General features: G+C 34.7%; 1 protein-coding gene across 1 annotated transcript in view; it reads right to left on the minus strand.

Moving 5' to 3' along the window:
- Positions 1 to 507: 507 nt before the first annotated feature.
- Positions 508 to 14,496, minus strand: part of LOC102686398 (guanine nucleotide-binding protein subunit alpha-14-like) — a 45,074-nt gene continuing 31,085 nt past the window's right edge. Inside the window, exons 2-7 of the mRNA XM_006626881.3 lie at positions 13,000 to 13,184; positions 5,770 to 5,924; positions 5,480 to 5,608; positions 3,958 to 4,087; positions 3,175 to 3,328; positions 508 to 2,867 (exon numbers count right to left, since the gene is read on the minus strand). Of these exons, the coding sequence (XP_006626944.1) occupies positions 2,677 to 2,867; positions 3,175 to 3,328; positions 3,958 to 4,087; positions 5,480 to 5,608; positions 5,770 to 5,924; positions 13,000 to 13,184 (944 nt within the window). The 3' untranslated portion in view covers positions 508 to 2,676. The remainder of the gene's footprint in view (positions 2,868 to 3,174; positions 3,329 to 3,957; positions 4,088 to 5,479; positions 5,609 to 5,769; positions 5,925 to 12,999; positions 13,185 to 14,496) is intronic.

Below are 14,496 nucleotides of genomic sequence, written 5' to 3' on the forward strand. Positions count from 1 at the left end.
TTTCCAATTGCAACCACAATTTAGTTAAAGCCAGAAATGAATGAAAAAAATAACTTAAATTGCACTTACAGTAGGTAGTTCGGTAGTTTATAATAATAAACTATTATTATTATTTCTCCATTAATATATCATCCAAATTTTTATAGTCTACTAGACGAAATAAACAATTTAGCTGTCTGTGCCATCTGGTTAGTGGAGGGATTTGTGTAAAATGTTGAGTTTTACGTTCTGAAACACAAGCAGCACAGTAACAAAATCCAAAACTAATGTTAACCAAGTGGCACTCTATTTATCTATTTCTATTGCACTCCAGGAATTTAAATATAGTATATCCACCTACAATTTATATAATGCCATTGTCTGAAATTGAGGCAAATTGCAAATGGCAACACACTACATTGATAAAAAATCAACTGGACACAACTGTACGTACTTACAAATACATTAAGACTGCATGCCAGACCTTTTATGTATAATAGAAAATGATGAGTCAAACAGTTATCATGTTTTATCATTTTACTGTAAAGGTATAGAATGACCATTTCACAGTTGAGACAGTTGAGATCAGTATCAGAAAATAGCATTTTATTCTCAAAATTGCAATTGCAAAATAGTCCTCTTGTCCACATTTAAGAAACGAGTCAATGTACAGTACATCATACTTCGGTAAAGAACTGTATCAGATGACAATATAGTAATATACAAATTAATTTAGAACTAATAGTATTTCAAGAATCTAGACAATTTAATGCAATACAGTATATATAGAAATACATATTTACATCTGAAATAGAAACAGCATACTACTGTTTACAGAAATTGCATCATTAAAGTCTCTTTTCACACAAAGTGTAAGCTATTATTTGGTACCATAACATTTTTTTGCAGATTCTGAGGTTAATCTTTTTAAACAGTTCCCATTTATCCACTGGAATGTGCCTAAATTAACATTCAGAAAACAGACATTAAGACAACCACAGTAAGTAGACGCAAGCTCCCAACAACATGTCAATTTTATACTTTCTACCCTGAGTTCCTTTAACAGATATTAAGGAGTTTTCATGTATTTGTAAACTATACTGGAATACACCGTCATAATAGAAAAAAAGTGAAGATCTGTAATAAAACACAGTAGATAATTTTCCAGTATTTTCTGTTCAATGGTAAAAGGAGTTCACCAGAAAAATGCTGATTTAGGATCTTATTGGAAGTGAAAGTATTACCTTTCTGCGCCCCACCTCAATTTTTAAGTCTTGAACAACTAAAAACATCTTAAATGGCGGTTAATTAAGATATTGATTAAGATCTTGCGTACAACAAAAATTTGGTTGCCGAGGAGCAGTGCTGAATTACCCTTACCCCAACCAAACACTAATCCAATCTCCTGTGTAATTACTGATTTAGTACAAAAAACAGCTGCCATTAAATTTTGAGTTATTGTTATTATTTTTCTGAAGAATTCTAATAATATTTTTATTAAGCCCACTATTGACAACAGATCCAAATATCAATCAAATATTTTTTTACTTTCCACATCTGTAAAAAATGTTCTGCACTGAGCAAAAATTATAAGAGATTTGCCATTAAAATGCAACATCATTAATGAGTCAGGGTAATATGAACATGACTAAAATGTGTCTTCCTCAAAGTGGAAAGAACTGTACCTACAGATCAATTCATTATTTTATGCAGGGGAGGTTAATTTCATAATGGAAGGTGGGAAGGGTAGAGTAGAACTGAGTTTGGTCTGTGAAGTTTTCTTCAAACATTGTTTGTTTACTGTATATTCTAGCATAGAATTACCCTCTACTTATTTTTTGTTGTTGTTGATAGCACAATGGAGCAGGTTTTCACACTAACCTATTATTATTATTAAAAATAATATTTTTTTAATGTCGTATTCTTGCAGAGGGTTGCCCATCAGATCCTCAGACCTTTGCAGTTGTATTGGCCATTTCTGCACCAGATACTTCTTTGCACAGAATTGATGGTATTATTTGGAAACAGCTTAAAGTTTGATGGTGTTTATGCTTTGAGGCATTTAAATATATATTGTACATATAAATAAACATAAATATTCCTACATACCAAAGTTAGGAAAACCAGCTCACCAAAACAATAAGGAGTGTTTTGTAAACTAAAACTTTGTATTTCGTTTCAATAACTAATCAGTCTTTAGGACTTCATAAAATTACATTACTTTCATAATTCTACTCACAGTTAATTGACCAAGAAGAGGTCATCTTTATACATGTCTGTCCTTCTCAAGCATTTTTGCTATTTTTTTTTCAAAAAGAGGAAATTCTACAAAATTACAGAGCAACTGAGTTCTTCCTCACTTTAGAAAGAATATTTGGCTTCAGCTCTTAAGTAAAAAGCAAAGTAAATGTTTTGCATTTGTTTTCAGTTTTTATACTTATATTTTCAATATTGAACAATATACCTACATTACAAAATGAGTTTAGAAAGGATAAAAAAGTAAACTTAGACCCCTCACAAGAGACCAGATTGAGTTTTTCTTCTTCCAGAAGTCAATATTGTTCTCAACTTTATTTTGCAAAAACAAAGACAACTGGTGTTCTGGTGACAGCGCAGCAAATGATTGCAATAAGTCGACAACTGCAGGAGCATATTTTATACTTCTGTCTTCACAAGGCTCAGCCCAGGGCAGTGACTTTACACCAGGCTGAACTCTTTGAGGTTCTGCTGGAGGATCGTATCCTTAACAGCAATAAAGACAAAGCGAATGTTCTCTGTGTCTGTGGCACATGTGAAATGAGAATAGATAGCTTTATCTTTATCTGAATTTTGTTCCCGGTACATGCTCAAAATGAACTTTTTGGCAGCCTCAGAATCTTGCTTGGGACCTATAAATTCACAGAAAGCAAACACAATCATGTCACATGTCATAGCATTGTGCACAGGTCATTACATTTCAGTGTTATTTTGTTAGATGGGGTTAGATTTGACCAGTTAAAAAATTTACATTTGTGTTAAATACAGTATTCTTCAATAGTATCATTTTGGCTTATTTCAGGCTGTAATGTTGGTTACTAACAGCTGCTTTTAAACTGGGTTTATGGATATGCAGCACCAAAACAGAAAATTACTAAATGGATACTGTTAAGCATGCCAAAATGGAAAACAGTATGTAAACGAGCACAGATTACTTACCAGTAAACTCAGGAAAATATTCCACTATATGGGAGTAAATAATCTTCTCTTCAAGGATATCTGTTTTATTTAAGAACAGAATGACTGAAGACTGCTGGAACCAGGGGTAAGTGATAATAGTCTTAAACAGGGCTTTGCTCTCTTCCATACGATTCTGGAAAGAATCCATTATATACATCAAATAAGATGCAATGTTACGATTATTTAGATTTATTGAAGATGGGTTTAACATTCCTGAGCATAATCACATTTATTGTCCTGGAGTGTTTTTTTCTTGTTATTTTCTTTACATTTTCAATCACGTTGTCGGAATTGTTGTTATTCTCCACCTCATTTCTAGACACAAGATAGTATTATGAAAATAAAAGGTTATTTTCAAGCAGATGTAACTGAATATAGACACCTTGACAGTCACTCTAGGGATCTGTTATCAAGACTGAATTAACTTTTAACTCACACACCCAGTAGTGGTTAGCATTGCTGGGAGACTAAGCTGTAATAGACTAGTATCCTTTGTACAGGACAGTAATACAATCTGACTCCACTTCAACAGAAATGCTTAAGCTCTAGGCTTAGGAAAGAACTCCTACTTCTGACAACTGCACCTATATATAAACTAAACATTACACTTCCTTTTTGTCCACATCTCAAACAGGATTATTTCTATAATTTCATACAAATACAGTTGTGCAAACAGATAGTTCCTCATTCGTGAGCTGATTGGGCTTAATTCTTTTGAAAATCAACAAAAAGGGACAGATTAGGAAAAATACAATATCTCACCTCATTGTCACATTCTGCTAAGACTTGGTCATATTCACTGAGTGCAACTAAGAAAATGATGGAAGTTACATTTTCAAAACAGTGAATCCACTTCCTTCTTTCCGATCGCTGGCCTCCAACATCCACCATTCTACAAGGTAAGACAATTTTACCCCACTCACGTTAATGAACATCAAACAATCCACTTCAGGCATGCACAGGGGTGAAGTGTCAAAACGTGGCATAACAGTTGAAATACTGAAATCAAACTCAACCGAAGGTTCAGTTATAATGGAGTCCTATTTGAAGAGGACCTGTAATTATTTGTAAAAAATATATTGGAAACAGATTTACAGCTCCTAAAAGTGAATAAAAAGGGAACAATAAGGATAAGCGTGGAAATACAGTAAAAGTAAAAACGCCCTTGGCTTAGGCAAACTAGGCAATTGCCTAGGGACTGGTGGATACCAGTGGACCCCCTCGATGAGCAACACACCACATTTTTAATCAAGTTCAAGTAGGTACAGTAGCTGCTTGACCACCGGCAGCTCTTTCTGTTCTTGATCTGTTCATCTAGGCTGTTCAAGTTTGTTAGTGATAAATTATATTAACAGTTGCACTTATCTTCGCTGTAAGATGACAATATCAGTGTGGTTTCAGCTGCTGCTGCGTAGTTAATGTTGTGATGATCGATTTCATTAATCTTTCATCGCGTCAAACACGTAATGAAACATTACAAGTGACTCTTTCTTGCGTTGAAAACTATGTTGGAATGGTTTAAAATTAAAATTATGTAGCTGCAAAGGTACGTTGAATCACGTCACTATAATAATGCACTGTATTTCACTGGATTTCAGTCTGTCAGATCCATGTACTGTAACTAGCGAATGGTAGACAAGCCACATTTTCTAATGACAAGCCACATTAGACACGTAAACTACTTGAGTTAACAGTTTCACATTTCTCATTACTTCTTATACAGTTATACAGTTAATTTATTTAATAGTTCTAACCAATTAAATAAGTTTGGGGTGGGAGCTGACAATAGTAGTGTATGCGCAAATTGTGACTTGGAGGGGCCCCCTTCCAAGATCTTGCCTAGGGTCTCCTAGGGCCGGCCCTGGATATGGGGATATGAGTTGAGGAGACTGCAGAAACATTTTCATGCCTACAAGTTTAGAACCACTGAAATGACACATCAGAGTAAAACATTATTTAGTCTAGCATTCCACCTCTGAAGAGCATAATGAATGTAGTGACTCCCCAACATTTTTTTCTATAAATGTTAGGATAGTTTTTAATGCACCTTAATATACTTTTAAAGTGCTGTAATAACAATTTGCAAAACAATTTGTAGTTAATGTCTATATTTTGTGTGCAAAGGTCAATTAGAGAGAAATGTTAAATGGCCTAACAGATGTGCACACTATAATATGTATATAGACACCAGTAAACTAAGCTAAAGTTTGGATATATTTTTGCATGCTACTGTATATGTGCATGCATGCAGGACTTAATACTACCTACAGACATGAGATTATACCTGAAGATGACATTTTCTAGATCAAAGGGGTATTCTATGATTCCAGTTGTTGGTACTCTGACGCGTAGGATGTCCTGCTGTGTGGGCAAATATGAAGGATCTGAAATGCGGTCTAAGTCACCAAGGTAACTGGAAAACATAAGATAACAAACATTACAGTTCTAGAAGCACTTAATATAAAGAAATCATCTATTAGACACCAAGAAAAAATGCTGTGGTATAAAACATACTGTATGCACATTTAGCTAGACAAGGGAAAGGAGAATAAATAAAAATAGCTGTGTGCTTACTATTTAGCTGAATCAGACAACTGATATTCCCGTCTTCTGTCATAGCATTCCTGGATTCCAGGATCATTCCATAACTTTCTGACGGCTTCTACATGTTTTGTCTCTAATGTAATCACCTTGTCAACTTCAACTTCATCAATCATGTGTGCGTTTTGCTACACAGAAGAAAAAGATGCATTAACAGATGTTTTAATGAATAATGGGAATAAAGATTTTTGTTTACACAAAGCTTTAACATAGCAGACATATACATAGAGGGTCTTTTATTTCTAGATCTCATTTTTATTTTTTTCTTGACGTTTCAAACTGTACATACTATTATTATGAAAATGGATTTTTCAACACATAATTCCTTATCACTAGGTAAACCAAGAATACAGTACTTTACAGACTGCCAGAAAAGAGAGTTCCTAACTACTAATTCAACACTTAACCATGTCTAACTCAGGAAAAAAATTCTCAATACATTTGCTATGCAAATCTGACCAAGCTCAGGTGTTTGTATGTTTGATTTTACTGTGTTTCACTGTGTCATTACAGAGATACCTGCTCCTCAGGATAATCAACTCTTTACAGGAGTTTATATGTTACAAAACAAGACCTAAGATACCCAAAAGATCTGAACCTGGTCACACAGAAGTGTGTCTGATCATTGGAAAATAAACCTGAAAAGTGTTTGTAAAGCACTCAGGTTTGAGATGTACTGCCTTCCAGTTTTAGAGGACAGAGGTAATTGTGGCTCTGCAGGACCAAGTTATTTACAAGCCACTCAAACCACATTCTGACACAAACCACACTTGAGGAACTGAGACCTCTGTAATATTTTTAGGCAACCACAATTTATTTCTACTCCTGACTCATTACTTGCAGATGAATCTGAAAAAGGAGTGTTAAAGGACAACAATTGATAAACAAGTAAACTATCTGAATGTCAGGTACTGTATGTACTGTACAGTGCAATCAATTAAGTATAAATCAGTCATAGTGAGTGAAAGTATTGTATGCCTATTGCTAAATCAACTACAACAGATACAATGCCCAGCCAATTCCAACTAACAAGATATTAGCCATAGCAAAATAAGAAAATTCCAGGCGTTCTCAATTTTACAGCACAGGATAAGCGTTGAGAAAAATATTGTTAGAACAGAATTAAGCAATACATATGTTCATGTGAGTCATGGAGTTAAATTGGACATTGCTTCAAGCATAAAATGAAATACTCAAGCAAATATAATTTATATTATGTCAAGCAACAGTTTTTACATTAGTATCATATTTGATTTCTATCATTAAAAGTGAGATTAAAACACATGAGATTAACTTCTAAAAAAGAAAATGATGTCTGGAACATCCATGTGAAATGCAAACTTCAATTCTTTTAAAAAAATAAAAGTGAGAGATATTTGCTTATCTTCCATTAACGTCTTGCAAATGAGACATCTGATGATCCTGAGTCAAGACAAGCACTAGATTTAGAAGCCAAGGGAAATAGGGTGCAAAACTTCACTTATTTGCAAGGGCAATGAATGGATATGGCTCTAGATGTATTTACAAAAGTCTGAAATTGGAAAAAAGGCCAATAGTCATGACAAGGGCTAAACATTATTACCATGTAAAATGAAATATTGTTCCCATGGAACAGTCGGAAACAGTCAGTTTTGATTTCATCACACACTGACACAGCATAGCTACAGTTTTAAAATAGAATATGATATATTTCCCTTCACTGCAAATATCTTCACCCCTTCCAGTGAAATCCCAGACGGCATATACACAGTTTTTAAAGTAAATAATCTTAATCAAACCTGAATCCTCAAACTGAAACTTTTTTATGGGTGGATCTTAAATGTACTCAAGACCAGCTAAGAAAATAATTTTCTAAAATATCTTGATTGCATAAGTATTCACACCAGCTGCTAAAAGAAAAGCAAAATTAGTTCAGGGGCATAAAATCACTTTGTCAAGTGAATTTAAAGCAAATATTCAAACACAAAGATCAGTTAGCATTGAACTCAATGGTGTTGAAAGGCACAGAGCAGAAAAGGGTAGAACATTTTTAACAATTCTGAAATACCAAGTATCTTTGAGAATGGTGAAGTCATTCACTTCAAAATGGGAGGTCGATTATACCAACTTAGAAACAGCTAGAGAATCGAGCTGCCCCTCCAAACAGAGCAAGGAGGAAAATGGTAAATTATGACACTGTGAGGCTAACATCTTTTTGTTATTTCTTCCTTGGTGAATACCTGATATTATAAAATCATCATTATCTAAACATTTTATGTCACTTTAATTTATTAATACTCATTTGCTGTTTTAATACTTAAAACACATTTCTTACCTTTTTCAGCCTTGATTGCAATATTTCTATCCCTCTCTTGGTCTTCCTAATATCATTTTGAACTTGTCCTTACATCGCATTACACACTTTACCTGGACTCGTTTTACAGAACTTTTTTTCTTATATTCTTGTAATTACTGCATTTAATGGGTGACATGGTAGTGACACAGGGATTGCTGCTGCCTGAGGGGACGTTTTGTGTGGAGTTTGCATACTCCTCTCATTGCTGTGTGGGTGCCCCAATTTCTCCCTACAGTCCAAAGACAACGTTCTAGGTTAACTTACAGTACATTTCCATAAGCTCTCTCGTTTTAGTGAATGTGTGTGCTCTGTGATGGACTGGCATCTTATTAAGATATGTTTTTCCTTATGCCCATTGTCTGACTGACTCAGCTTAGGCTCTGGGTCAATATGGCCACGTAGTGGACTAGGCAGTGATAGGAGATGGAGAATTTAATTATCTGAAAAATGGTTATTCTGACGTGTTTACAAGTGAGATGAATCTGTCCTGTGCTTCAAGAAGACTCGTTCCAGATTAATGAAGAGTGATATATTTCTGTAACATGGTGACAAAATTGAATGCAGTATTCAACTGTAAAGTAGTACAAAGAATGTAAAGGAATATAAAGGAGGCCTAACCAGTGTTTTATACAATTCTATCATAACATCCCTTTCTTTGAATTCTACACTTTTGACTGGTTTAACATTTTGGTTGCCTTTTTTATTGCTTTCTCACATTGTCCTCAAGATAATCTCCCAAGTCTTTTTCATAAGTAGCCTCTTCTAGCTTAGGGTTTCCCATTTTGTATTTGACAGTTCATGTTTTAACCATTTAACCTAAACTGTTTTATGATTGTTCTGATTTGATATCAAACATGGCTAGTTTATTATTCCAGAATCTTGGTTATTCATAACAAAATTGGCAGTGGTCCTAGTATAGATCCTGTCACACTAAATACTGTACATCACTTAACTTTGAGTATTAACACCTAATCTCTCCCCTCTTTTTTCTATTTAAGAACCAATTCTCAATCCAAACACTTGCATTTCCCTGGATGCCTACCACCTACAATTTCAGAATTTATCATTTCGGCAGAATCTTATCAGAATCCTTCTGCAAATCTAAATGCAAATCTGTTACCCATCTCATTTAGATGTCATCAGTTACTGTACATCTGTACAGATGTGCTTTGCCATAGAAAGGTTTGTAGTGGTCAGAATCCTGAACCATTTTTCTTCTATGGATTAATCATCGTGGTTCATTAATCATTATAACAGTTATTAATGCTAAACCAGGATGAGTACATTTTAAATAAATAACACTACAGTATGTAATGGTTGTGCCTAGTATTGCACTAATGCTGAATGCAGCAGTCACCCATGACCACAATTTCAGTTTTACTTGCAGACATTCCTATTGGTAATTTCCAATCAGTGGGAGAAAAGTTAAGTGAAAGTCACTTCGTCCTTGATTTATTTACACAAGACTCCATTATAAGTGCTACCTGAGTTCTATAGGTCTACAGGTCTATTGCATACTACTATCACGATACTATGCCTTGACACAACTATGTCTGGCCAATCTTCATCTAGGTTAAATTCTTGTATCTACATTCTCTTTTTATATATATGGTTCCCCCTCTTTCTTTTCTTCTGTTTGGAAACAGTGTATCCACTAAAATTGTATTTGTCATGACAAATCCTTCTCATGACACAATTCTATAGTAATAATAATAACAATATTATTATTATTATTATTATTATTATTATTATTATTATTATTATTATTATTATGTTTATTATAGTGCAGCAGTATGCTAACCACACATCGGCTATCAGTGGGGAGGAGAACAGAGTGATGAAGCCAGTTCATAGATGGGGATAATATCTAGAGGTCTAGATGTGGCCAGGACGCTGGATTATATGCTAAAAGAGCAACATCTATCTCTTTTGTTCTAATACTCATAGATTTGAGATATAAGTATTTAATTATTGCACTGTGGTATGGTGGTTAGTACTACTGATTCACAACAGTAGGTCCTGGATTTGATATCAGACTCAAGCACATTCTAATCAAATGTCTTTTGACATTATTTTGCAGTTTGCATTTTCCTCAGGAAGATCAGTTTGTTTTGCTTTTAATCATGATTTCTGTCATTCTGCTTCTATTTCAAATGACAAAATTAGGGAACTAAGAATTTAAACTGAAAACGCTTCAGCATAAGGCCAGTACATTCTTGCATGATCAGCATATTCTAATACTAAAAATGGAACAACTTTCTCTTGGCTTTTTATTTGCATACAATATTCATGCTACGTTGAGAAAGCACAAATCATTTAGTTTTTGCACAGGAACTACATAACTGCTTGGTTGCTTTTTGAAATAGTTGTAATGATTTACTGTATCATGACAGCTAAAGAGCAGGAATTCATACTTGAGATGTTTCCTAACACTCAAGTCTCATTTGTCATCAGGTTTGCCGACAGCATAAGTAGACTCCAGTTTATGTTCAAACACTTCTGAGGCATTATTTTTTTACGTGTTAAATTGTTGAAATTAGTAACAAAAATAATCTGATACTTCTGGTGTATTAATCATTGAGTTAATGATCTTATTCAGTATGTTGCTTAACCATATATGTATAAGAACTTCTGGTCAAAGAGGTAAATGGATAAAAAATACATTAAATTTTAAAATTACCAAGATTGTGATTTATAGGGTTGAGACAGAGAAATGGCTAGCAACACAAACAAAAAAAGTTGATTGAAATGTCCATGGAATGCTGTCAAAAGTATTCTTTTTAAAACTTCATTATAACACTTTTCAGTTCATCAAAGATAGTTACTTATGATATCATACATCAAACTCTTTGGTTCTTTGATGTGATGTGAAGAAACACATAAGCAAAGAAATAAAATGCTATTACATTTTAGCTAACAACTTTTAAATTCTTTCCTTAATGCTTATTTTGGTGTTTGTTTAATTAAAAGCAGAGATTACTGGACAATAAAACAGAGCAGATCATCCTGCAGTTTTTAAACTTTTTAAAGAGACACACCCGATAACCTTTTCATGAACCAGATACTCAAGTTGTACAGGTTTTGGAAAAGATATCTGTCTAAAGTGATAGCTGTCTAAAGCTTACTGTCTGCTTTTTACCCATAAAATAGATAAGTCCTTTTGATGCCTGTTTTTTTTTATCTAGAGACTTGAAAAACAGAGATGAGGTGTGGAAAAGTGATTGGGTAGTATAAAACAAGTACCTTTGAACTTTTTCCTAGGGGGAAAAACAAAAACTGTACAAATCAAAATTCCCAAGATATTTGTACATTAGGAAACATGTACATTTTTACATGGTATAATTCATCTTTAAAAATGAAGATTCTGTCTGCATGGGGCTGCAGCAGCTTTATATAGAAGACTAATAGGCAAAATGATGGGGGATTTTCTTTACAGAAATAAAATCTTGGTATTAAGTTTGTTGGTATTTTATGAAAGTTCCCTATTCTTGTGATTCTGCTATCACTATAACCTTAAGGATATAATATGGGTGCTAGGGTCTAATCCGATAATACACGTATAGCAATAAAACAGCAACAGTAATAATATAACTATAATGTCAATAGCTACATTTAAAAAAACAGTGGAGGAAAAAGTAAAATACTGAACGAGTCTAAAGCAATTTGAACAACTATATTTCCTTCTTGAATGATGATGTGAATCAATGAACAGATTTACTGTACCAACAATATTTTGCATGAGTCATCTTGCTTTCAGGCAACAGACAAGACAAATGTGCATGTCAAGCCATGTTTACTTATGGAAACAGGCTAGCAAAACTGCTTAAAAATCTCTTCACAATTAAGCTCTTTAATTTGAAAAGCAAATTGCTGAGCTTACAGGATGTCTCTATATGGAAGCACCATTTACACATAAGCAAATGTAAACCAAATTTTGTTAGTGACTTTCAATACGTAGCCTTTTTCTAAAATCTAAGCCATTTCTTCTCATTTTTAAATTCTAGTTTAGAATGTTACGCAAAAAAAACACAAGGATCTTGTTTTCAGTAATTACCAGTTCAAACTGCTATTTCGGCACTGGATTTCTCAACAGTAAAATAAATACACCCTTTAGTTTCCTAAATAAAAGTTGTCTGTAACAGAACACACAAAAATAACAACTTCACACAGATTCCATCCAAAAACACCCTTTCCTACATGAACTTCCCCAGTGGGCAAGGACACACAAGGATTAGCAAGACAGACATATTAAAACAGCCCCTATTGTAAGAGCTGACTGTCTATACACTTTACTAATAATGTATCCAGAATGTAGGATAAAGGCAGTACTAGTCTTTGCCACAGCACTGACGATAGCTGTGGAAATGGCTACAGGCTTTGAAAGGGGAAATCAAACACCAGGGACAGAGTCTCTCTCCTGATACAGTACCTCAAGTACCAGATCACGATACAGCACCTGATAGCAATTTCATGGAGTCAGTTCTCACAGTATTAATAAAGACAGAAAGGGATAGTATTCATGGTGATAGTAAAGGCTTAAGAAGTACAGTAACTACTGGTGTTGCAGTTGCACTTTACTGTGCTGTTTAGGCCACCACATATTAGAAATAACTTACATTTGTATCAGTAGGACAGAAAAAATAAACACTGGCAAAATTTAGTATTGAGGACAACAGTCATTAAAGCAAAGCCTGTTATGTATTGCTTAAAGAGAAAGACAATCTCAATAAGCAGTTTTTAAAGCTCCATGTATTAGATTCATAAATATATTTCGATCTCTTTACTTAAGTGTAGTAAATCCTGGCAGCATGTTTACTTTGTACTGTACCTCCCTCCACTGAAGAAGAAATCATAGTCAGAGCTCTTACTATGTTCTGTTCATCCTTGTACTGTATCTTTAGAGCCTCCATTGCCCTGATCATGGACTGCATGGCAGTGAATATGTTCTGATACACCAGCTTGGTGTAGTCCTTCTTGTCTTCATCCGTGTATCCAGACCCATGGATGATTCTCATCTGCTTGATGAAAGTGCTTTTGCCACTTTCTCCAGTGCCTACAACAAAATCAGACAAAACTGTGAAATTAGTATGAAATAATCACAAAAGACTTTCAAAGTACCTGACAAGGCACACAAGATGCCAGATAACTTTTCATCATCTTTTTTTTTATATTTTTTAATATTTCTGAATGTGTTATTACTGAAATCTTGACAAACACAACAAAATGTCTCTTTTCATGCAATGTAGCCTTATTTCAAAGTGAAATGAGTTGTAACACTTTTGAGTATAAACTGGCCAGGCTGTGTCAGCACAGTAAGCTTTGGTCTGGTCTAAAAAGCCTTCAGTCTCCATTTAAAATGTCATGTCATTTGCCAAACCGCTTTATACCATACGGTGTAGCGAGAAGCCAGAGCCTACCCGTCAGGCAATGAGCCAAGACAGGGTACAACTTGGACGGGGCACCAGTCCTTCAAAGGACATGTGCAAGCCAATCATACATGCGGACAATTGAGGACAATTTGGAGACCATGGTAAAGGCTGGGGGGGGGGGCTATTTGGCCCGGACACTGGCCAAACTCCCCCCCCTACTCCCTACTCTTAGAGAAAATGCCCAGGGATCTTTAATGACCACTGAGAGTCAGAACCTCGCTTTAACGTCTCTTTCGAAAGACAGTACCCACTGCAGTATAGTGTCCCCACCACTATGCTGGGGCCTTAGGACCCACACAGACTGCAGGGTGGGCACCCCCTGCTGATCCCACTAACACCTCTTGCAGCGGCAACCATAGCTTCCCAGAAGGCCTCTTTATCCAGGTACTGACCAGGCTCAACCCTGCTGAGCTTTAGTTTTAAAAACAACAATGCAATAATTTTTGCAGAAGCTCTGTTTAGTTGATACAAGACAAATGTGCCAGATGTAAGTTAATCACAACACAACCATGTGGAACCACAAAAATTACATTACAAAGATGGAAATAACAATAGTTTTTTTACATATGATCACATATTAATAGAGTATTCGACACATTTAATAAAATAACAAGTAAGCATTGTTATATTTGACATTTAGTTGTGATAAACCTTCACTACTGTGATTTAAGAGCTGTAAACACTGTAAATAGCACATCACACCGATATCTTACTAATATACTGATAGTACAACTGATGTTATAGACTCTATACTGTATTTGTACTGTACATGTATGCAATTGTGAGCATGCACATTGCTAGCACTACCCTGCAGACATCAGAAAAACCAAACTCTCTGGAAAATGGAAGCTACTTTTTTAGATTGTCATGTCGTGCATGGCCATGCAATATCAACGGGAACCATAAATTAATTCAACAACTCTGAATTCTGAAACA

Source organism: Lepisosteus oculatus, chromosome 3 (genome assembly GCF_040954835.1).
Source record: "Lepisosteus oculatus isolate fLepOcu1 chromosome 3, fLepOcu1.hap2, whole genome shotgun sequence".
Taxonomy (NCBI): Eukaryota; Metazoa; Chordata; class Actinopteri; order Semionotiformes; family Lepisosteidae; genus Lepisosteus; species Lepisosteus oculatus.